General features: G+C 53.3%; 1 protein-coding gene across 3 annotated transcripts in view; it reads right to left on the reverse strand.

Moving 5' to 3' along the window:
- BST2 (bone marrow stromal cell antigen 2) overlaps positions 1-17,003 on the reverse strand; it is a 120,608-nt gene extending 103,605 nt beyond the window's left edge. Inside the window, exons 1-2 of one of the 3 annotated variants that reach the window (XM_023747335.1) lie at positions 16,439-17,003; positions 10,211-10,333 (exon numbers count right to left, since the gene is read on the reverse strand). In XM_023747335.1, coding sequence (XP_023603103.1) covers positions 10,211-10,333; positions 16,439-16,618 — 303 coding nt within the window. In that variant the 5' untranslated portion in view covers positions 16,619-17,003. Of the gene's footprint in view, positions 1-987; positions 1,366-10,210; positions 10,615-16,438 lie in introns of those variants that run through there. The other 2 variants (XM_023747333.1, XM_023747334.1) reach the window with 2 other exon arrangements.
- Positions 17,004-23,605: the final 6,602 nt, after the last annotated feature.

The raw sequence follows: 23,605 nt of genomic DNA on the forward strand, positions 1-23,605 counted from the left end.
CCGCCAGGGGGGATAGTGAGGGGCAACCAAATAACTGAGTAGCAGGCTGCGTGGGGTGACCAGGTCTGCAGGGGGGGGGGGCAGTTGGGGGTGACCCGGTGGCAGGGGCGGGGCAGTGAGGGATGACCAGGCTGGCGGCAGGGGGGGGAGGGGGGGTGGGGAGGCGGCAGTTGGAGGTGACCAGGCTGGCAGAGGGGGCAGTTGGGGGCAACCAAGCCGACAGCAGGGATAGTAAGGGGCAACCAGGCCAGCAGGGAGGGGCAGTTAGGGGCAACCAGGTTGGCGGGGTGCAGGGGACAGTTGTGGGTGACCAGGCCAGCAGGGGAGGAAGTTGTGGGTGACCAGGCCAGCAGGGGTGGCACTTAGGGGCGATGAGGCAGGCAGGCATGTGAGCATTTAGGAGCCACTAGTCCCGGATTATGAAAAAGATGTCTGATTTCTGGTTTAGGCCCGATCCCCAGGACTAGGACATCCCCCCGAGAGGTCCTAGATTGGAGAGGGTACAGGCTAGGGTGAAGGGACCCGGCCCCCGCCCCCCCCCTCTGCCCCCCTGGATGAATTTCGTGCAATGGGCCTATAGTCAATAAATAAAAACTAAAAAAAAAAAAAAAAAGGCCTGCTGCCTTCTTCAGAGTCTGGCAGGCTCCCCATCCCAACCCCCAGAGATTTCTGCTTCCCTAAGACTGTGCCCAGGGGGAGTTTCCAGCTTCCCTAGACCAATGTCCTAGAGTTTGGAGATTCATCCACATTCTACTGGGGATACTGAGGCCCCTTATGTGGGTGCTCTGGGGCCCCACACTGGCACCCCAGAGGGAGTTTAGAGCTCCCCAAAACACTGGTGGGGAAATTCAGGCTCCTCAGGCAGGGACCTAGGGGCAGTTTCAAGGTCTATCTCGATCTCCACCTAGATCCTGGGGGTCCCCAAGCACCCAGATCCTGGGGGTCCTCCAAAGCACAGGGCCCTCTCTAGGAGGGGCAGTGACTTACCACAGTCTGGTTGCAAGTGGCAGCTTGGGCCTCAGTCCCCCATAAGGCTTCCTGGGCCTTGGTCAGCTCGTGCTCCAGGAGGTGGGTGATGTTTCGACATTCCTGCTCAGCCCGGAGGCCATCCTTGCAAGCTGGGCTATTGGCCTTGGCAGCCAAAACGCCTACTGCCACAGACAGACCGACCACCAGGAGGCCCAGCAGGATCCCCACCCACACTGGCAGCTTGCGGTCCCCCAGGTTCTCTGGGAACTCATCCGTGGGCACTCGGGAATAGCAGCAAGAAGTGAGTGCCATCCAGAGGGATGCAGGGAAGCTTGGGAGGGAGTGAGGAAAGGAAGCTGGAACTTTCTACTTGCTAGAGCTGCCCCCTTATTAGCATGGGATCTATGCTGACCAATGAAAAGGTACAAAACGGAGCATCTGCAGGAAGAGGACAGTTTAGCTTTCATTTTCATTTCCCAGAAATGATGAGTGTTGTTCCTTCCAAATTATGAGCTTGACCCTTCTGGGCTGGGTGCTGGCCCATGAGCTCCTGTGGGAGAGGACACCCCATCGTAAGTCCCTGCTCTTCTCCTGTGTTCCCGAAGGTGACAGCTGCAGTGACAGGAAGCCTAGGGCATGCCAGCCTCTTGTTCCTGTGGACTGTGACCTGAGAGGCAGAGCATCATTGGTCCAGTCCCCAGCTGGGGAAACTGAGGCTGAGAGGTGAGTGGTGGACTGGGAGTGGGCAGGGTCGGGGTCTCACCCAAGAGGCTGGCTTTGGTGTCACTCTCCGTAGTGACCCAGCAGGAGCTCCCATAGCATCCCTGCTGCTGTCTCAGAGGGGACCCTAGGGGCCATGGAGGGTGTCGGAGGAGGAATATCCTTCAGCCTCGACTGCTTAAAGCAAAGATTCTCAACCTGTGGGTTGTGACCCTTTTGGGGGTCGAATGACCCTTTCACAGGGGTTGCCTAAGACCATCGGAAAATACATATATAATTACATATTGTTTTTTGATTAATCACTATGCTTTAATTATGTTCAATTTGTAACAATGAAATTGGGGGTCACCACAACATGAGGAACTTAATTAAAGGGTCTCGGCATTAGGAAGGTTGAGAACCACTGGCTTAAAGCCACTCAGCAGCCAGATGACCAGGATGGGGATGGTCGTGCTGAAGAGCCACCAAGGAGCTTGTGCATCCCATGAGCAGGAGCCTCTCCCAGACCAGGAGCCCAGGTGCAAGGACACAGCCCTGGGTGAGAGGACTAGAGAGAGATAGAGAGATAGAAACATTGATGAGAGATAAACATTGATTGGCTGCTTCCATCACGCCCACTGAGGATGGAGCCCGCAACAGGGGCAGGTGCTCCTGACCGGAATTGATCCCAGGACCCTTCAGTCCACAGGTCTACGTTCTATCCTCTGAGCCAAACCGGCCAGGGCTATAAATAAACTTTTGATTGTATTTTGAAAAACAAACACACACAAGAATCTGAAGGTTTCCTCTCTCCAACACCAGAGAACATGTCAGGCAATGATACCCTACAAAGTCCAACTCTGGAGCATATCCAGCCCTTCTGTTGGCGAATCCCCGCTCCTGTTAGAGTGATCACACCAGTGCTGAGGGGAAATGCCCGCTGGGAACCAGGCAGTCTACCCCCCTGTGAAGAGTGGTGGCTGCCACACAATGTAAATTATCCAGCATGGAGGGCATGAGCAGAGAGGAGGAACTCTCTGAGAACTGTGGAGTGGGGAGCGGATGCCCTGCCCAGAGTGCTTTTCATGGCCTGGTGTGGCTTGTGTCTGGTAAGTGGGCGCATGGACCCTCCCCCGCTCCAACTTCCCTCCCTCCTGCGGGGAGACAGTGAAGGCCATCAGTCAGGGCACTGTGAGAGCTGGGAGCCTGGCCAGATCCTCAGGGAAGAAGACAGCTTGCAGTGCTGGTCTTACACAGGCCCGCCCCTCCCCCTGGGTGTCCTGTGTTTCTGTTCGCTGTCCTCTGTGAACCTGGTGTAGGGAAAGTCTGGGTGGCGGCAAAACCACAGCACAGGCTGGCCACCCCCAGTGCATCCCTCTGGGCCTGATGGGACTTAGCAGTTCAACTTGTAAGTCCTCATAACCCATGTTTTTCACAGCCATTCCTCCAAGTTATTTCTTTGGGAATCCAAGAGCAATATGCTGAGGTTGTCTGGGACCTCAGCACTTTTTAAAAATATATATATATATTATTGATTTTTTACAGAGAGAAAGGGAGAGGGACAGAGATTTAGAAATATCAATCAGCTGCCTCCTGCACACCTCCTACTGGGGATGTGCCTGCAACCAAGACACATGCCCTTGACCAGAATCAAACCTGGATCCCTTCAGTCCGCAGGCCGACGATATATCCACTGAGCCAAAGTGGTTAGGGCCTCAGCTCTTTTTGTAAAAAAGCCAGTTGGCTCATGGCAGATGACTATGGACTAAGAAGAATTGAACAAGGTGGTACCTCCCCACTCCCTCCATTCTTTGTGGCTCTGTGAACACTGCCACCATCTTAGATACCTTGGCCATTGTTACGGGTTCAATCATCGAGATAGACCACCGACTCAAAATTTAAATTTAAGAGCCTTTATTAAACTGGCCAGCTGACTACAGTTGTGTCCCTCCCATAGGAGCCTCACAACTTGCAGTGCTGACCGAGAGTACAGCAAGACCTTTTATCTGCAAAGACTTCAAAGTATTTTTTTTAAAAAAAGAAAAAACAAACTGCAAAGCGGTTCATTAGCCGTTCCTGGTACTGGCAGGGTAAAAAGTTTACATAAAATTTACGAGCAGGGTCACACCTGGCTGGGTTTAATCATAACACATTGCTTTTCTAGCGAGATAATTAGCAATTTTTCTCTCCCATGGTCCCTGCCCCTAGCACACCATGATCCTAGGAGTAACCAGCCTGTATTGTCCTTAGCAAATGCTTTCTCAGTCTGTCCCGGGTTGACCGGCACAACATAAAGCTGCCTGCGTGTGGGAAGAACAAAGCAGACCTTCAAGGGCTCCCCCAGGGCTACCCGCCCGCCCCACAGTGTCCTGAGGTGGGAGCCTGACACCTGTCCCTGTCCTTCCCCACATCAGTGAAGTGGGCCCTTGCACATGAGGTAATGGTGCCCGGTGGGACTTCCTTCGGGGCAGGACACTCCGCACACTTTGCTGGAACATCTGCAGGCGAGAGGGTGGGCGGTTCACCCACAGACAATTCATGGCCCAGGCACCACCATGCAGTGTCTGGGAGTTGATGGTTGGGTGAGATGCTCATTGTCCCAGAGGCTGTGATTGACAAGGTGCAAGCACAGCCACTGGGACCTGTAAAAGGTGAGAATTTTTGTAGGAATTTTTTATATATATATATATATATATATATATATATATATAGATATATATAGATATATATATATTGATTTCAGAGAGGAAGGGAGAGGGAGAGAGAGATGGAAACATCAATGATGCTCCTCTGGGGATTGAGCACTCAATCTGGGCATGTGCCCTTGACTGGAATTGAATCTGGGACCCTTCAGTTCATAGGCCTACACTCTACCCAAACTGGCTGGGGCAGGCCTTCCTCCATTTTTATCTCCTCTTCCTCCTCCTCCCTATTCCCCCCTCTTTCTTTGCCTCCCACTTTGCCTCACCCTTTACTCTTTCCCCCTTCCTCTTCCATCACCCTCTTCCCCCTCCTCCTTCTCCTTCCTCTGCAAGGCCTCTAGTGCACCTTTGATGTCTTTTCCTTCTCCTGGGCACACTCCAGCCCTCCTCAATGCTCTTCTGAAAAGCACCTTCCTGGCCCAGGGCCTTTTTATTGGCTGTTCCCTCTGCCAGAGGGTCCTGATCTCCCTCTGTGACCTCTATCCCTCCTCCTTGCAGGGACCTTGGTGTATGTTCGCTTCCAGAACCCTCCCCTCCCCTCCCCTCCCTGAACTGCCTCTGACTCAGATTCCTTTTGATGATCTCTCAGCTCTGCTGTACTTTAATGTGGTGTTTGACTGGTTCCCAGCTGCCTCCCCCATCAGACTGGATGAACCCCTAAAAAGCAAAGCTCACATCAGCCTGGTTCCCACTGCCCCAGCCTGGGGCCTGGCACACAGTGGTTGGGCAGGAAATGTGAGCTGAGAAAACACTGTGAACTAGAATCTCAGGGTCCTGACTCCCCACCCCTGAAGCCCCCTCCCTTTTATTCCACATGAAGAATTCAGAGCCCAGAGAGGCCAAGCCTCAGGCCAGGAACATACAGCAGCCGCTGGTTGCTGCCAGATTCCTGTGGGACTTGGAACCCCTACAGACCTGCAGGACATGAGTCCTGACTTCTCAACCCCTGGCTCAGTTGGCCACAGCCAGGAGGGGAAGTGGGCATTTTTAGGAAGGAGAAAAGTGTATAATTGGGCCATTGTGTCAGGGTTCAGCGGGGAGACATTGAACAAGTCAAATTCATCTTGTTGGGCTTTGGGGCCGGCGACACTGTTTTGGAACATTCTGGTAGCCCCAGCTGGGAGTGGGAGTGGAGGAGGGAGGTGGCGAAGTGATGAGGTCATGTGGCCCCGTGGAAGGGTTTGCTTCCTGGAAATCAAGGGAACTTGCTGAAGTCAAGGGTCCAATCACCTGAGAAGCTGAGAGCCCTGAGCAAGTGCAGAGACTTCTCTGGACCTGTTTCCTCATTTGCTACATGAGGTTGGTGGGGAGTGACATGACTCAGTCATAGCAAAGGGACCTTGAGGGCTCCCACTGAGCCCTCCTGCAGGCTGGGGACACAGAAGGGGGAGGGGTGCCCCAGCCTGGCCCTCTCCAGCAGAGGTTCTCACAGCATATGATTCTGACCCCCAGGGGACACTTGATAATATCTGAAGGCAGTTCCTGTCACAACCTGGGGGTAGGAGGGTCTGGCACCAGGTGGGGGGAGGCCAGGGATACCATGACTTCCTACCCATTCAGGGCAGCCCCCACCACAGAGAGCACTCCAGTTCAAATGTCAACAGTGCAGAGGTGGAGAAACCTGCCCTAGAATGTCAGAGTGAGGCAGGAAGGAAATTGACAAGGTCCCTGCACAGAGAAATGGTCTGGGAGGGTGGGCAGTTGTGAACAGGGCAAGGGAGGGGACAGAAGGGCCAGGGGAGCCTGTGGCAGGGATGGTGTTTGGGGGTCCCTGGGTGGTTGACCACCTCATCTGGGGACTGCGGGACCTGAGGGCTAGTGCAGAATTTCGGGCAGACACAGGGGTCCTGACCCCAGTGCCATGCACAGGAAGTTTCATGGACAATAGTCGGGATTCTAGAAGTTGGAGGAAGTAAGATAAGAGAGAGGAAAGAATTAGGGGGCATGTGAGGACCCAGGAGAGTGGGTGAAGGGTCTCTCAGGATGGTGGCCTCATTTTGGAGAAGCAGACTCTCTGGGGGTGGGCTCTGCAGGATGAATAAGAATTTGGGGGATGGAGGACGGAGGTACATTGTGACTAATAGCGCTGGCCTGGGTGTGTCTGCAGATCCAGGTGTGAATCCCAGCCCCACACTTTCTGCTGTTATTTTATTAAATTGATTGATTGCTTTTAGAGAAGAGGGAGGGGAGGGGAAACATCATTTTGTTGTCTTCACTTATTCATGCTCTCACTGAATGACCCTTGTGTGTGCCTTTACTGAGGGTTGAACTGTGACCTTGGCATACCAGGAGGACACTCCCACAACTGAGCTACCCAGCCAGGGCTTAACTGATTTTTATTTTTATTTTTTAAAATATATTTAATTGATTTTTTTACAGAGAGGAAGGGAGAGGGATAGAGAGTTAGAAACATCGATGAGAGAGAAACATCGATCAGCTGCCTCCTGCACACCACCCACTGGGGATGTGCCGGGAAACAAGGTACATGCCCTTGACCGGAATCGAACCTGGGACCTTTCAGTCCACAGGCGACGCTCTATCCACTGAGCCAAACCGGTTACGGCTTAACTGCTTTTTAGAAAGAGAGGAGGGAAGAGGGGAAGGGAGAGGGAAAGAGAGAGAAACATCTGTGTGAGAGCAAAACATGGATTGGCTGAATCCTGCATGCCCCCTACCCGGGAAGGAGCCTGCAACCCAGGCCTGTGCCTTGACCAGGAATTGAACTGGCAGCCTTTTGGTGCTTGGGAAGATGCACAACCCACTGAGCCACACCCACTGGGCCAGCCCTACACTTTCCATGGGAGGGGATGGGGAACCAAGACAAGATGTCCTTCTCCTCACAGCCTCCCTTTCCATGGAAAGGGATGGGGAACAAGAGCCTCAGGAGCTGGGTGAGGAGACAAGACTAGAATGCTGAGCACTGAGTAGCACCGATGGGGGTGGGGGAAGGGTGGACAGTCCTTTAGGGTGAATCCATCAGAAAAGAGGGCTGGGTAGGCAGTGGGGTGGTACCTGACCAAACCCTGTGGGCTCTGGGAACATTCTGGAGCAAGGAGGCTGGTGTAGACATCAAGGGGTCCCAGGTGCTTGGGACCGACACAGTGATCTTCCAGGAACTACAGAGTAAGTTCCTTCCCCCAAAGGGGATGCTTATTTTGTGGAACCCAAAGACCCCAGAAGAAGTTACCTTCCCGAAACCATGACAGCAAAGAACAGATGCCCCCTCCCACTTCATGACCTGCCAGGCTTGGAGGTGGGGGCTGGGGGCGGGGAGATGGCAGTCTTGGGCCAACTTTGATGCTTCCCCACCTCTAAGGCTGCCCCATGAACCACCCCCTGCCACCTGGCCCCCGGTCTCCCCCTCACCTTCCCCTCCCCACAGCCATGTGCCCCTCAGAACTGCCAGGTCAGGGAAACCAGAGGGAAACTGGCCAGTCCAGGTGGTGGCCTAAGAGACAACAAGGCTGAGTCAGGCAGAACTCGCCCAACCCCTCCATGAGCCTCACCCACTCCTGCCTGGACCCCTCCCTATGAAACCCGCGCAGATGGGTGCCTGTCCCTCCTTGAGTCAATTATTAAGCAGAGACAGGGTTGAGCCCTACGAAAGTTTATTAGGATGGATTGCCGGCCGAATGGGAGAGAGCTCCTCTGGGGCCAGGCTGTTATCTTTCCAAGATGACAGGAAACTCCCAGAAAAGCAGCCTGGACTGCATTCTGAGGTTAAGCCCCATGTCCCTGGGCAAACAGCTCTCAGCCAGGTGAGAATGTGCCTAATCAGAAGGGAACAGTCAGGGTTAACAGACAGGGTTAATAGGATAACATAGCTGGTCCCCACTGTTCTGTTTCTGCCCCACAGCTCCTCACTGGGATTCCTCTCTCTCCAGCGCCCAGCCCCCTCCCCCCAGGCAGGCCACCACCCCAGACCCTGACTGTCCCTAACTCCTCCCATCCCTCTCCAGCCCCCTCCTCACCTGCAGGCTTCCTGGGACCTCAGGCCAGCAGAGCCAGGAGGCTCAGGGGCAGGAGCACGGTGGCCAAGGAGAGACTGAGGCTGATCCCGGAGTTGGTGGGGCCCTTGGCATTGGGGGGGCTCTTGGCGTTGGGGGGGCCCTTGCCGAAGACCAAGGCCTCATTATCTTTTCTGAGGAGGAGATGGGGACATCTCAGGAGGCTGCCAGGTCTGGCTGCACTGGTGCTGGGCTGGAAGCCCCTCAAAATCTCTTCTCCTTCCCCACCAGGCCACTGGGCAGGGGAGTGGCCGGTTGCCACCCAGAGTTGGGTGACTGGAGGGACCAGCCTGGGGCTCCAACTCTGTCCCCAGGACAATGGGAATTTTCAGAGCCAAAGGGGATCCTAGGTCTTGGGGTTGGAAGGAGGAAGGGGCATGGCTGGGGGTGGGTGGGTGTCCTGACCTTAGTTGCTCCAGCTCCGCGGATTTCTTCTGCAGCAACTGATTCAATGTCTTGATCTCCTCTAAGGAGGGACAGAGTGAGTCCGTACTATAGCCACGCCCCTCAGCTGGCCCCACCCCGGGACAGGACCCGCCTTTAGCCCGTCTCCATTGGACCTAGTGCACCTTGGAAGTCTGGCTTACCTGCCCCTTCAACTTCCACTGGGTTTGGTCCTGTCCCTCTCGCCCCACCCCAACCCAGAGGCCCTCCCCCTCCCTCCTCTTCAATACCTGACCTGCTCCTGCAAACTCCCTGACTGCAACCAGGACTGTGTTTTTCTCACCTTGAAGCTTCTGCACCAGCTCCAGTTGCTTGTGGCCCCCAGCCTTCTCTTTCAGGGAAATCTTCAGGGTGTCCTGGGATGCCCGGGAAGAGTAGGAAGTTGCAAAGTGGGGTTCTTGTCCCTGGTGGGGTTGGCTGCTGTCCCTGGGCCCTGACCCCCTCTCCAGGCCCTGGAGTCAGAGGGTTCAGGCCCAAACCCCTTTCAGGATTCCTGCCAACCCTCTCTGAACCTGTCTCCACCCTGAATAATGGCCACAGCCTCCCACCCTCCCAGATGTGATCCTTAAAAGGGGGGTTTCAAGCTCCCCCCTTCCCTGTAGGAATTGGGGGGCTCTCTTGGCCCAAAGCCTAGGAGAAATGTCCAGATCCCCTGGGCTATTGTCCAAGAAGAGTTAGAGATCACCTCAAACCCAGAACACAGTGGGATTTCTGAACCCAATTTAGATGTCCAGTGGGAGTTTCAAGGACCCCCACATCAAGACCCCAGTTAAAATGCTGCCTCTCAGGGATGCGGTGGAAGTATCAAGAGCCCCTGCCTTGCCCTGGCCAGGTAGCTCAGTTGGTTAGATCATCATTCCAATATGCCAAGGTTGTGGGATCTATTCCTGGTCAGGGCACATACTGAGAATCAACCAATGAATGCATCCATGAGTGGAACAACAAATCAATGTTCCTCTTGCTCTCTCCCTTCCTCTCTCTCTAAAATCAACAAATAGAAATGAAAAAAAAATAAAAAGGCCCTGCCTTCTTCAGAGTCTGGTGGGGTCCCCATCCCAACCCCCAGAGGGATTTCTGCTCCCTGAGCCTGTGCCCAGGGGGAGTTCCCAGCTGCCCTAGACCAATGTCCTGGAGTTTGGAGATTCACCCACATCCTACTGGGAATACTGAGGCCCCTTATTGGGTGGTCTGGGGTCCCACACTGGCACCCCAGAGGGAGTTTAGAGCTCCCCAAAACCCTGGTGGGGAAATTCAGGCTCCCCATGCAGGGGCCTAGGGGCAGTTTCAAGGTCTATCTGGATCTCCACCTAGACCCTGGGGATCCCCAAGCACCCAGACCCTGGGAGTCCCCCAAGCACAGGGCCCTCTGTAGGAGGGGCAGTGACTTACCACAGTCTGGTTGCAAGTGGCAGCTTGGGCCTCAGTTCCCCGCAAGACTTCCTGGGCCTGGGTCAGCTCCTGCTCCAGGAGGTGGGTGATGTTGCGACACTCCTGCTCAGCCCGGAGGCCATCCTTGCAAGCTGGGCTATTGGCCTTGGCAGCCAAAACGCCTACTGCCACAGACAGACCTACCACCAGTAGGCCCAGCAGGATCCCCACCCACACTGGCAGCTTGCGGTCCCCCAGGTTCTCTGGGAACTCATCCCTGGGCAGTCGGGAGTAGCTGTAAGAAGTGGGTGCCATCAAGCGGGACGCAGGGGAGCCCAGGAGGGAGTCAGGAAAGGAAGCTGGAACTTTCTACTTGCTGGAGCTGCCCCCTTATTAGCATGGGATCTATGCTGACCAATGAAAAGGTCCAAAACCGGGCATCTGCAGGTGGAGGACAGTTTAGCTTTCACTTTCATTTCCCAGAAATGAGGAGTATTACTGCCACCAAATTATGGGCTTGACCCTTCTGGGCTGGGTGCTGGCCCATGAGCTCCTGTGGGAGAGGACATCCCATCATAAGTCCCTGCCCTTCTCCTGTGTTCCTGAAGGTGATAGCTGCAGTGACAGAAAGCCTAAGGCATGCCAGGCTCCTGTTCCTGTGGACTGTGACCTGAGAGGCAGAGCATCATTGGTCCAGTCCCCAGCTGGGGAAACTGAGGCTGAGAGGTGAGTGGTGGACTGGGAGTGTCAGGGCCAGGGTCTCACCCAAGAGGCTGGCTTTGGTGTCACTGTCCATAGTGACCCAGCAGGAGCTCCCATAGCATCACTGCTGCTGTCTCAGAGGGGACCCTAGGGGCCATGGAGGGTGTCAAAGGAGGAATATACTTCTGCCTTGACCACCTGAAGGAGCAGTTCTCAACCTGTGGGTCACGACCCTTTTGGGGGTCGAATGACCCTTTCACAGGGGTTGCCTAAGACCATTGGAAAATACATATTGTTTTTGTGATTAATCACTATGCTTTAATTATGTTCAATTTGTAACAATGAAATTGGGGGTCACCACAACATGAGGAACTGAATTAAAGGGTGGCAGCATTAGGAAGATTGAGAACCACTGGCTTAAAGCCACTCAGCAGCCACAGGACCAGGATGGGGATGGTCTGGCTGAAGAGCCACCAAGGAGCTTGTGCATCCCATGAGCAGGAGCCTCTCTCCCAGACCAGGACCCCAGGTGCAAGGACGCAGCCCTGGGTGAGAGGACTTGTTTGAGCTGCGTTGTGCTAGCCTCCAAACTTTAGGGCCAACTCGGGACCAGCACTGCGGGTCAGAGGCCAAGGCTGTGTGTGAACAGCCCTGCCTCCCTGTGGGACTCTGGGCAAGCAATGTCCCCTCTGCCTCAGTTTCCATGGAGCTATAAAGTGGGGTGATGATAGCGGTAACATTTCCGTGCCCCCCTAAATGTTGCACCCAAGGCAAGTGCCTTCCTCACCTCGCACTAGTCCTGGCCCTGCAAACAGAAAGTTCGTGGGTTTTCCCTATAAAGCTGTTATGCCACCATTTTTCTGGGTTTCTCTCAGGTTAAGGTCCAAGCACTTGTGACAAAGTCTGTTTGGCAGCGAAGGGGTAGAATCTCAGGGGAAGTGATGAGCGTGAAGAGGCAGGTGTTGTGAGCTTTGATAAGGAAGTTGATGATGCTCCCATGCCATTGGACCCCTTAATAGCAGGAAGAGCAAAGCACAGTGTGGGGGTGGAAAACACATTTTCCTCCCAATGTTCTAAATTCTTCTGGCTAGATTAATAATCATATTAACACCTGAAAGGTTAACAGGAGCAAACAGCCAGCTTTGTTGCACATGACATATTTATTACACATGACCGCTTTATTACATACTAGGGTCCTGGTGCACGAAATTTGTGCACTCAGGGGGGAGGGAGGTGTCCCTCAGCCCAGCCTGCGCACCCTCTCCAATCTGGGACATCCCTTTCACAATCCAGGACTGTTGGCTCCCAACCGCTAGCCTGCCTGCCTGCCTGATTGCTCCTAATCACTTCTGCCTGCCAGCCTGATCAACCTCTAACCACTCCCCTGCCCGCCTGATCGACGCCTAACTGTTCCCCTGCTGGCCCAATTGCCCCTAACAGCCCGATCACCCCCAACTGCCCTCCCCTGTAGGCCAGGTCCCCTCCAAAGGTCCTCCCCTATAGGCCAGGTCCCCTCCAAAGGTACTCCCCTGCAGGCCTGGTTGCCCCTAACAGCCTTCCCCTGCAGGCTCGGCCACCCCTAACTGTCCTCCCCTGGAGGCCTGGTCGGCCCTAACTGCCCTCCCCTGCAGGCCATCTTGTGGCCACATGGGGGCAGTTATCTTTGACCACATGGGTGCGGCCATCATGTGTGTTGGAGTGCTGGTCAATTTGCATACTGGTTACAACTAATTAGCATATCCAGTCATGACTCTGAGGGTGTCGTGACCAATTTGCATATTACCCTATCAGTATAGATTTATATTGTGCCATGAGAAACCACAGGGCAGACTGGGCATTTGAGGCACAGGTGCCACCCAGAGCTAAAGGGAGGGGGAGTTGTGGTTAGATTGCTGGCCGAATGGGAGAGAGCATCTGTGGGACCAGGTTGTCATCTTTCCAAGATGACAGGAAACTCTCAGAAAAGGAGCCTGGACTGCATTCTGAGGTTAATCCCCATGTCCCTGGTGGACAGCTCTCAGCCAGGTGAGAATGTGCCTAATGAGAAGAGAACAGTCAGGGTTAACAGACATGGTTAATAGGATAACATAGCTGGTCCCCATTGTTCTATTTCTGCCCCACAGCTCCTCACTGAGGTTCCTCTCTCTCCAGCACCCAGCCCCTCCCCGCAGGCAGGCCACCACCCCAGACCCTGACTGTCCCTAACTCCTCCCATCCCTCTCCAGCCCCCTCCTCACCGGCAGGCACGCTTCCAGAGATAACGGACCAGCAGACCCAGGAGGATCAGGAGCACAGCGGCCACGGAGAGACTGAGGCAGATCCCGGAGTTGGGGGGGCACTTGGCAGAGACCAAGGCCGCATTCTCTTTTCTGAGGTGGAGATGGGGACACCTCAGGAGGCTGCCAGGTCTGGCTGCTCTGGTGCTGAGCTCGAAGCCCCTCAAAATCTCTTCTCCTTCCCCACCAGGTCACTGGGCAGGGGAGTGGCCGGTTGCCACCCAGAGTTGGGTGACTGGAGGGACAAGGCTGGGACTCCAACTCTGTCCCCAGGGCAATGGGAATTTTCAGAGCCAAAGGGGATCCTAGGTCTTGGGGTTGGAAGGAGGAAGGGGCGTGGCCGGGGGTGAGTGGGTGTCCTGACCTTAGTTGCTTCAGCTACGCATATACGTCCTGCAGATCCGTGGATTTCTTCTCCAGATCCGCGGATTTCTTCTGCAGATCCTCGGATTTCTTCTGCAGCTCCGAGGATTTATTTTGCAGAGACTGATTCAATGTCTTGATCTCCTCTAAGGAGGGACAGAGTGAGTCCGCACCGTAGCCACGCCCCTCAGCTGGCCCCACCCCCGGACAGGACCCCGCCTCTAGCCCACCATTGAGCCAGTGCACCTTGGAAGTGTGGCATGCCCGCCCCTTCCTACTTCCTCTGGCTTTGGTCCTGTCCCTCTAGCCCGACCCCAGTCCTGAGGCCTACCCCTCCCTCCTCTTCAATACCTGACCTGCTCCTGCAAACTCCCTGACTGCAACCGGGGCCTGTGTTTTTCTCACCTTGAAGCTTCTGCACTGTTAGGTGGCCCAGAAAAGCGGTGGCGAGGAAAACAAAGAGAATCGAGTGAATCAGAAAGAAAAAGGAGACGTTTATTTGCGTTCTCAGGCGAGACCCACTGGCCCAAAAGGTGGGGCCAGTGAATTTCGCGCCTCCAGGGAGGGAGGGACATCCCTTTATTCAGGTGTTTGGTGAGGGCGGGGGCCTGAACTGAGGAAGTGTCCGCAGCAGGGATCATCACACATTCAACTGAGGGAGTCTCAGCCGCAGGGGGTGGGCGGCACATTCAGGAATGGGTCAGTATCTGTGTGGGGATCGCTGTGAATTCAGGGAGAAGCACGTATCTGTGTCTGGCACGTTGACCTGTGAGAAATCCCAGAGGAAGTCCATTGTCTCATCCCATGTCTGTATGTATCTGATCCTGGGCTCTCTCCGACCTAACATGCACCAGCTCCAGTTGCTTGTGGCCCGCAGCCTTCTCTTTCAGGGAAATCTTCAGGGTCTCCTGGGATGCCGGGAAGAGTAAGGGTGTTGCAAACTGGGGTTCTTGTCCCTGGTGGGCTTGGCTGCTGTTCTCACCGGCAGGCACGCTTGCAGAGACAAGGGATCAGCATACCCAGGAGGATCAGGAGCGGAACGGCCACGAGGAGACTGAGGCTGATCCTGAAGTCTTTTCTGAGGAGGAGATGGGGACACCTCAGGAGGCTGCCAGGTCTGGCTGCACTGGTGCTGGGCTCGAAGCCCCTCAAAATCTCTTCTCCTTCCCCACCAGGTCACTGGGCAGGGGAGTGGCCGGTTGCCACCCAGAGTTGGGTGACTGGAGGGACAAGGCTGGGGCTCCAACTCTGTCCCCAGGGCAATGGGAATTTTCAGAGCCAAAGGGGATCCTAGGTCTTGGGGTTGGAAGGAGGAAGGGGCATGGCTGGGGGTGGGTGGGTGTCCTGACCTTAGTTGCTCCAGCTCCGCGGATTTCTTCTGCAGCTCCGAGGATTTATTTTGCAGAGACTGATTCAATGTCTTGATCTCCTCTAAGGAGGGACAGAGTGAGTCCGCACCGTAGCCACGCCCCTCAGCTGGCCCCACCCCCGGACAGGACCCCCCTTCTAGCCCACCATTGAGCCAGTGCACCTTGGAAGTGTGTCATGCCCGCCCCTTCCTACTTCCACTGGCTTTGGTCCTGTCCCTCTCACCCGTCCCCAATCCAGAGGCCCTCCCCCTCCGTCCTCTTCAATACCTGACCTGCTCCTGCAAACTCCCTGACTGCAACCGGGCCTGTGCTTTCCTCACCTTGAAGCTTCTGCACCAGCTCCTGTTGCTTGTGGCCCCCAGCCTTCTCTTTCAGGGAAATCATCAGGGTCTCCTGGGATGCCGGGAAGAGTAAGGGAGTTGCAAACTGGGGTTCTTGTCCCTGGTGGGCTTGGCTGCTGTTCTTGGGCCCTGAGCCCCTCTCCAGGCCCTGGAGTCAGATGGCTCAGGCCCAAACCCCTTTCAGAATTCCTTCTAACCCTTTCTGAACCTGAGTCCACCCTGAAGAATGGCCACAGCCTTCTACCCTCCCAGGATGTGATCCACTAAATAGGAGTTTCAAGTACCCCCTCCCTAGGAATTTGGGGGCTCTCTTGGCCCAAAGCCTAGAAGAAATGTCCGGATCTTCTGAGCTATTGTCCAAAAAGAGTTAGACATCACCTCAAACCCAGAACACAGTGGGATTTCTGAACCCAATTTAGATGTCCAGTGGGAGTTTCAAGGACCCACATATCAAGATCCCAGTTAAAATGCTGCCTCTTAGGGATCCAGTGGAAGTATCAAGAGCCCCTGCCTTGCCAGGGCCACGTAGCTCAGTTGGTAAGATCATCATCCCAATATGCCAAGGTTGTGGGATCTATTCCTGGTCAGGGCACATACTGAGAATCAACCAATGAATGCATCCATTAGTGGAACAACATTCAATGTTCCTCTCACTCTCTCCCTTCCTCTCTCTCTAAAATCAATTTTTTTTTAAAAAAAAAGGCCCTGCCTTAATCAGAGTCTGATTGGGTGAACATCCCAACCCCCAGAGGGATTTCTGCTTCCCTAAGACTGTGCCCAGGAGGAGTTCCCAGCTGCCCTAGACCAATGTCCTGGAGTTTGGTGATTCATCCACATGCTACTGGGAATACTGAGGCCCCTTATTGGGTGGTCTGGGGTCCCACACTGGCACCCCAGAGGGAGTTTAGAGCTCCCGAAAACCTTGGTGGGGAAATTCAGGCTCCCCATGCAGGGACCTAGGGGCAGTTTTAAGGTATATCTTCATCTCCACCTAGACCCTGGGGGTCCCCAAACACCCAGACCCTGGGTGTCCTCCCAAGCACAGGGCCCTCTCTAGGAGGGGCAGTGACTTACCACAGTCTGGTTGCAAGTGGCAGCTTGGGCCTCAGTTCCCCGCAAGACTTCCTGGGCCTGGGTCAGCTCCTGCTCCAGGAGGTGGGTGATGTTTCGACACTCCTGCTCAGCCCGGAGGCCATCCTTGCAAGCTGGGCTATTGGCCTTGGCAGCCAAAACGCCTACTGCCACAGACAGTCCTACCACCACTACCACCAGGAGGCTCAGCAGGATCCCCACCCACACTGGCAGCTTGCGATCCCCCAGGTTCTCTGGGGACTCATCCATGGACAGTAGGGAGTAGCGGTGAGAAGTGGGTGCCATCGAGAGGGATGCAGGGAAGCTTGGGAGGGAGTGAGGAAAGGGAGCTGGAACTTTATACGTGCTGGAGCTGCCCCCTTATTAGCATGGGATCTATGCTGACCAATGAAAAGGTCCAAAACGGAGCATCTGAAGGAAGAGGACAGTTTAGCTTTCACTTTCCTTTTCCAGAAATGAGGTGTGTTGTTTCTGCCAAATTATGGGCTTGGCCCTTCTGGGCTGGGTGCTGGCCCATGAGCTCCTGTGGGAGAGGACACCCCATCGTAAGTCCCTGCCCTTCTCCTGTGTTCCTGAAGGTGACAGCTGCAGTGACTGAAAGCCTAGGGCATGCCAGCCTCTTGTTCCTGTGGACTGTGACCTGAGAGGCAGAGCATCATTGGTCCAGTCTCCAGCTGGGGAAACTGAGGCTGAGAGGTGAGTGTTGGACTGGGAGTGTCAGGGCCAGGGTCTCTCCCAAGAGGCTGCCTTTACTGTCACTCTCCGTAGTGACCCAGCAGGAGCTCCCATAGCATCCCTGCTGCTGTCTCAGAGGGGACCCTAGGGGCCATGGAGGGTGTCAAAGGAGGAATATCCTTCTGCCTTGACCACCTGAAGGAGCAGTTCTCAACCTGTGGGTCGCGACCCTTTTGGGGGTCGAATGACCCTTTCACAGGGGTCGCCTAAGACCATTGGAAAAAACATATTGTTTTTTGTGATTAATCACTATGCTTTAATTATGTTCAATTTGTAACAATGAAATTGGGGGTCACCACAACATGAGGAACTGAATTAAAGGGTCGCGGCATTAGGAAGATTGAGAACCACTGGCTTAAAGCCACTCAGCAGCCACAGGACCAGGATGGGATGGTCGTGCTGAAGAGCCACCAAGGAGCTTGTGCATCCCATGAGCAGGAGCCTCTCCCAGACCAGGAGCCCAGGTGCAAGGACGCAGCCCTGGGTGAGAGGACTTGTTTGAGCTGCGCTGTGCTAGCCTCCAAACTTTAGGGCCAACTCGGGACCAGCACTGCGGGTCAGAGGCCAAGGCTGTGTGTGAACAGCCCAGCCTCCCTGTGGGACTCTGGGCAAGCAATGTCCCCTCTGCCTCAGTTTCCATGGAGGGGCTGTAAAATGGGGGTGATGATAGCAGTAACATTGTTGCCCTAACCGGTTTAGCTCAGTGGATAGAGCATCGGCCTGTAGTCTGAAGGGTCCCAGGTTCGATTCCGGTCAAGGGCATGTACCTTGGTTGTGGGCACATCCCCAGTAGGGCGTGTGCAGGAGGCAGCTGATCGATGTTTCTCTCTCATTGATGTTTCTAACTCTCTATCCCTCTCCCTTCCTCTCTGTAAAAAATCAATAAAATACATTTTTTTTTTTAAAAAGAGTAACATTGTCATGTCCTCCCCACCCCCTCCCCCTGTACATTCTGCATCCAAGGCAAGCGCTTTCCTCACCTCGCACTAGTCCTGGCCCTGCAAACAGAAAGTTCCTGGGTTTCCCCTATAAATCGGTTTTGCCACCTTTCTTCTGGGTTTCACTCGGGTTAAGGTCCAAGCACTTGTGACAAAGTCTGATTGGCAGGAAAGGGGCAGAATCTCAGGGAATGTGATGAAAATTAAGAGGCGGCAGTTGTGATTATTGATGAGGAAGTTGATGATGTTCCCATGCCATTGGACCCCTTAATACCAGGAAAAGCAAAGCACAGTGTGGGTGTGGAAAACACATTTTCCTTACACCTTTCTAAGTCTTTTGGCTAGACTAAAATCAGATTAACACCAGACAGGGTAACAGGAGCAAACAGCCACCTTTATTGAACATGACATATTTATTACACATGAGATTTATTACATACTAGAGGACCTGTGCACGAAATTCATGCACTGGAGGTGGTTTCCCTCAGCCCAGCCTGCACCCTCTCCTTTCTGGGACATACCTCTCACAATCCAGGACTTCTGGTCCTAACCACTCGCCTGCCTGCCAGCCTGATCACCCCCTAACCACTTTCCTGCCAGTCTGGTTGCCCCCTACTGTCCTCACCTGGAGGCCTGGATGCCCCTAACTGCCCTCCCCTGCAGGCCATCTTATGGCCACATGGGGGCGGCCATCTTGTGTGTTGGAGTGATGGTCAATTTGCATACTGGTCATGACTAATTAGCATATCTGGTCATGACTGAGAGGGCGCTGTGACCAATTTGCATATTAATTTTTTATTAGTATAGATTTATATTGTGCCATGAGAATATCAAGGCCAGACTGGGCATTTGAGGCTCAGGTGCCATCCAGAGCTATAGAGGGGGAAGTTGTGGTTTGGGACTTGAAAGGGGGGAAGACAATTTCCATGGACTTGGAAAACAGATGTTTGCTGGGCCAACTTGAACAATGGGACTGTGATCAGAGGGCCTTGCTAGTGTCCTCTCTGTCCTTCCCATCCAGTTCCTATTAAACTACAGATGCCTGTGCTGAGCTCCCCTCCTGGAGCAGGTCCTCTTCTAGATCCCTTTCAGGCAGTTAGGGAGAAGGACGGGGTTCTTCCTGAGGCTTTTGTTTCTTGAAAGGAACAGTTTAAACAGTCAGTATCTCCAAAGGCATATTTGGGGCGGTACACTCTGCTCCCCTCCACAGAAGCAACAACCCAGCCAACAGGGCTGCCCAGACTCAGGGGATGTTTGTGATAATACACTCCCACCCAGCTTACATTTCTAAATATATTATTATTGATTTCAGAGAGGAAGGGAGAGGGAAAGAGAGATAGAAACATCAATGATGAATGAGAGTCATTGATTGGCTGCCTCCTGCACATCCACTACTGGGGATCCAGCCAGCAACATGGGCATGTGCCCTTGACTGGAATCAAACCTAGGACCCTTCAGTCCACAGACCAATGCTCTATCCCCAGCACCAAACCAGCTAGGGTTGCAGCCTGGCTTGTTGATACAGCAGCCAGCTTCCCGCAAAAGGCAGGGAAAGTATGCAGGTGCGGTTTGTGCGGCTATGAAATCTGTGGGGCAATGGCTTTTCTCTGACCTGCAGGAGGCAGAGAGAATGAGTAATGTTCCCACACACCCTGCCCTCTGGCAGCGCCTGCCTGTGCTCAGGGGGCTTCAGGCTCTACTCCCTTCTCGGTGGGATTATGTTATTCTGCAGGGAGGCTTTGCCCAGTGAGGGGCCTCCCTGGGCAGGTGATGTAACAGAAGGAAATGCTCTCTCTGATTCTATCTTATTTCTAGCCTGCATTTCTCCCATGGCCTTCAGGTCATGCTCTAGGTATGCTAATTATTAGAGAAATTCTGCTGAAAGCTTGAACTTTTGGCAAAGATTTGTGGGAGCCTCAAGACCTAATGCGATGAGCAGAGGTCACTGGAGAACTGGGTGACAAAGAGAATCAGAGAGTTCTGTGCTCTTCCTTGGGTCCCTGTGGGAGCCCAGGTGTCAACACCTCTCGCCTGTTCTCCCTTCCCTTGACACGAAATAAGCCTGAATTCTGGGCTCTCGTGAGATGGATTCGTGGGAGCTTTAAGGCCCCCTCTTCTCCAGCTGGCGCCTTCTTGATCAGTAAACCTTTTCTTCCTCCAAGCTCTGATGTTTTGAATATTGGCCTTTTTTGAAGCATCGGGTGCATGAACTTTGAATCGGTAACAGTGCGACCCTAGAGATCTATAGAGGAGGAAGCACAAATTCCTAGGGATCTGAGAATGCTACAGGCCATCTACACCCCCATTTTTGAGGGCCCTGATTGGGGCCACATTCCCTGCAGGAGTGAAAACCAAGATACTCCAGTCTGCCCCCAGCACCCGGTTAGAGATGCAGATATCCACTGTGAGCCCACTCATGGGATGGGTCAGTTCTGAAGAACTGACATGTAGCCGTATTCAAATTCACAATAGCTTGAAGAGGAGAAGCTTACATATGTGGGCAAAGCAGCTGCTTGCCTGCAGTGGTGGCAGCCGGGGAGCAACCCACACCTTCCCAGGACAGGATTCCCCCGCCCCTCCCCCCTTTTTAAAAAATCCCCTCACAGGAAGATATGCTTTTTATAGATTTTTTTTATTCATTCATTTATGTAAATATGATTTTATTGATTTTTAGAGAGAAAGTAAGGGAGAGGGATAGAGAGATAGAAACATGGATTGGCTGTCCCAGGACGCCCCAACTGGGGACCAAGCCTGTAAGTGGGGCATGTACCATGACCGGGAATCCATCATGGCCCCTGGTTCATACCCTGATGCTCAGCTATTGAGCCACACCATCAGCTGGGCGAAGTGTTGTGTGTTTTTTTTAAATTCTTACCAGAGGATATGTTTTCATTGATTTTTTTTTGAGACAAGAGAGAGGAAGAGAGAGAGAAACATCGATGTGAGAGCAAAACATTGTCTCCCATACACCCCAACCATAGATCAAACCTTTTGGTGTATAGGATGATGCTCCTACCAACTGATCCACCCCACCAGGGCAAGAATAGGAGGTTTTGCCCTCGCTGGTTTGGTTCAGTGGTTAGAGTGTCAGCCCACAGACCGAAGGGTCTGAGTTTCCATTCCTGGTTAAGGGCGTGTACCTCGGTTGCAGGCTCAATCCCTGGCTCAGGTCAGGGTGCTTGTGAGAGGCAATGAAGGGATGTGTTCTCTCACATGGACATTTCACTCTCTCTCCTCCCTCCCTCCCTTCCACTCTCTCTAAAAGGTGAGGATTTTTTAAAAATACAAAGAATATGAGGTTTTGCAGCTTTCACTCTCAAGCACCCCTGCGCCTTCCCGCCCTCTTTTCCCAGCGCCCTGTCCCTGGAGCCTTTCCCCCCCTCTCCCTACCCCGGGCAGGTATATCCTTGCTTTCTTTCTCCTAAGTCCCAAGGGCCCTTCTTTTGCTTCTGTAACGTGTTTCCTGAGCCCACACAGCCCAGCTGGCTCATTTCTTAGCTCACTTCTTTTACCTCTGCGACTTTCTAAATAAACGTTTGATTGTATTTTGAAAAACAAACACACACAGGAATATGAGGTTTTAATCTCTCCAACACCAGAGAACAGGCCAGGCAACGATACCCTACAAAGTCCAACTCTGGAAGCCTACCCAGCCCCTGTGTTGGCGAATCCCCCCTCCTGTTAGAGTGATCAAACCAGTTCCTTTTAGTTAAGCCCCTCTGACCCCCAAATGCCTTTCAAAATTATGCTTCATCTCTGGACTCTTATTTAAGTTACACACAGCCTTCTCCAGATTCCTGAACCCTTCTTAATGCTGGAACAAGAACCCTGGCAGTTTCTATCTCTCTCCCTCTCTCTCCCTTCCTCTCTAAAGTCAATAAAAATATTTTTAAAAAAGAAGACACTCGCCCTAGCTGGTTTGGCTCAGTGGATACAACATTGGCCTGCAGACTGAAGGGTCCCAGGTTCGATTCCAGTCAAGGGCACATGCCCAGGCCCTGGGCTCGGTCCCCAGTGGGGGGCATGCAGGAGGCAGCCGATCACTAACTCTCTCTCATTGATGTTTCTCTCTCTCTCTCTCTCTCTCTCTCTCTCTCTCTCTCTCCCTTCCTCTCTGAAATCAATAAAAATATTTTTCTTAAAAAAGAAGACACTGAAGAACACCACCTAAGAGATTATTTTGAACAGTACGGGAAAACGGAAGTGATTGAAATCATGACTGACTGAGGCAGTCAGTGGCAAAAAGAGAGGCTTTGCTTCTGTACCCTTTGCTGGCCGTGACTCTGTAGGCAAGGTTGTCATTCAGAAATACCCTCCTGTGAATGGCCACACTGCGAAGAAGGAAAGCCCCATCTAGGCTAGAGATGGCCCCTGCTTCCTCCAGCCGAAGAGGCCGACGTGGTTCTGGAAGCTTGGGAGGTGGGCGTGGTGGTGGTTGTGGTGGGAACGACAACTTTGGTCACAGAGGAAACCTCAGTGGTCAAGGTGGCTGTCGTGGCGGCCGTGGTGGCGGTGGGGGTGGCTATAATGGATTTGGTAATGATGGTGGTTATGGAGGAGGCGGCCCTAGTCACTCTGGAGGAAGCAGAGGCTATGGAAGTGGTGGACAGGGTTATGGAAAGCAGGGCAGTGGCGATGGCGGGAGTGGCCGCTATGACAGCTATAACAGTGGAGGAGGTGGAGGAGGTGGAGGCGGCTTTGGCGGTGGACTGAAGGGTCCTGGGTCCCGGGAGGTGGAAGCAATGCTGGAGGTGGCGGAAGCTACAATGATTTTGGCAATCACAACCATCAATCTTCAAATGCTGGGCCTATGAAAGGAGGAAACTTTGGCGGCCCTTGTGGTGGTGGAGGTCAATACTTTGCCAAACCACGAAACCAAGGTGGCTGTGGCGGTTCCAGCAGCAGCTGTAGCTATGGCAGGGGCGGAAGGTTTTAATTACTGCCAGGAAACAACGCTTAGCAGGAGAGGGGAGCCAGAGACGTGGCAGGGAAGCTACCGGTTACCACAGACGTGTGAACTCAGCCAGGCACAGTGGCGGCAGGGCTGGGCTGCTACCAAGAAGTCATGTGTTAGACCATACTCGGGTGGACGGGCAAGGAAACCTGGAGGGCTGTGTCTGTGACTAATTGTGTAACAGGTTATTTTAGTTTCTGTTCTGTGGAAACTGGAAAGCATTCCAATAAGGGGTTTTAATGGAGATTTTATTTTTTCTTTTGCACCCGTGCTATTGATTGCTAAATGTAATAGTCTGATCTCGACACTGAATAAATGTGTCTTTACAAAAATAAAAAATAAATAAAACATAAAACCCTCAGGACAGCCGAAACCGGTTTGGCTCAGTGGATAGAGCGTCGGCCTGCAGACTGAAAGGTCCCGGGTTCGATTCCGGTCAAGGGCATGTACCTGGGTTGCGGGCACATCCCCAGTAGGGGTTGTGCAAGAGGCAGCTGATCGATGTTTCTCTCTCATCAATGTTTCTAACTCTCTATCTCTCTCCCTTCCTCTCTGTGAAAAATCAATAAAATATATTTTTAAAAAAAAGAATTTTAATAAAAAAAAAAAAAACCCTCAGGACAAAGGACGTTAGTGTGCGTTCTT

The sequence above is a fragment of the Myotis lucifugus genome, unplaced genomic scaffold (assembly GCF_000147115.1).
Source record: "Myotis lucifugus unplaced genomic scaffold, Myoluc2.0 scaffold_841, whole genome shotgun sequence".
Taxonomy (NCBI): Eukaryota; Metazoa; Chordata; class Mammalia; order Chiroptera; family Vespertilionidae; genus Myotis; species Myotis lucifugus.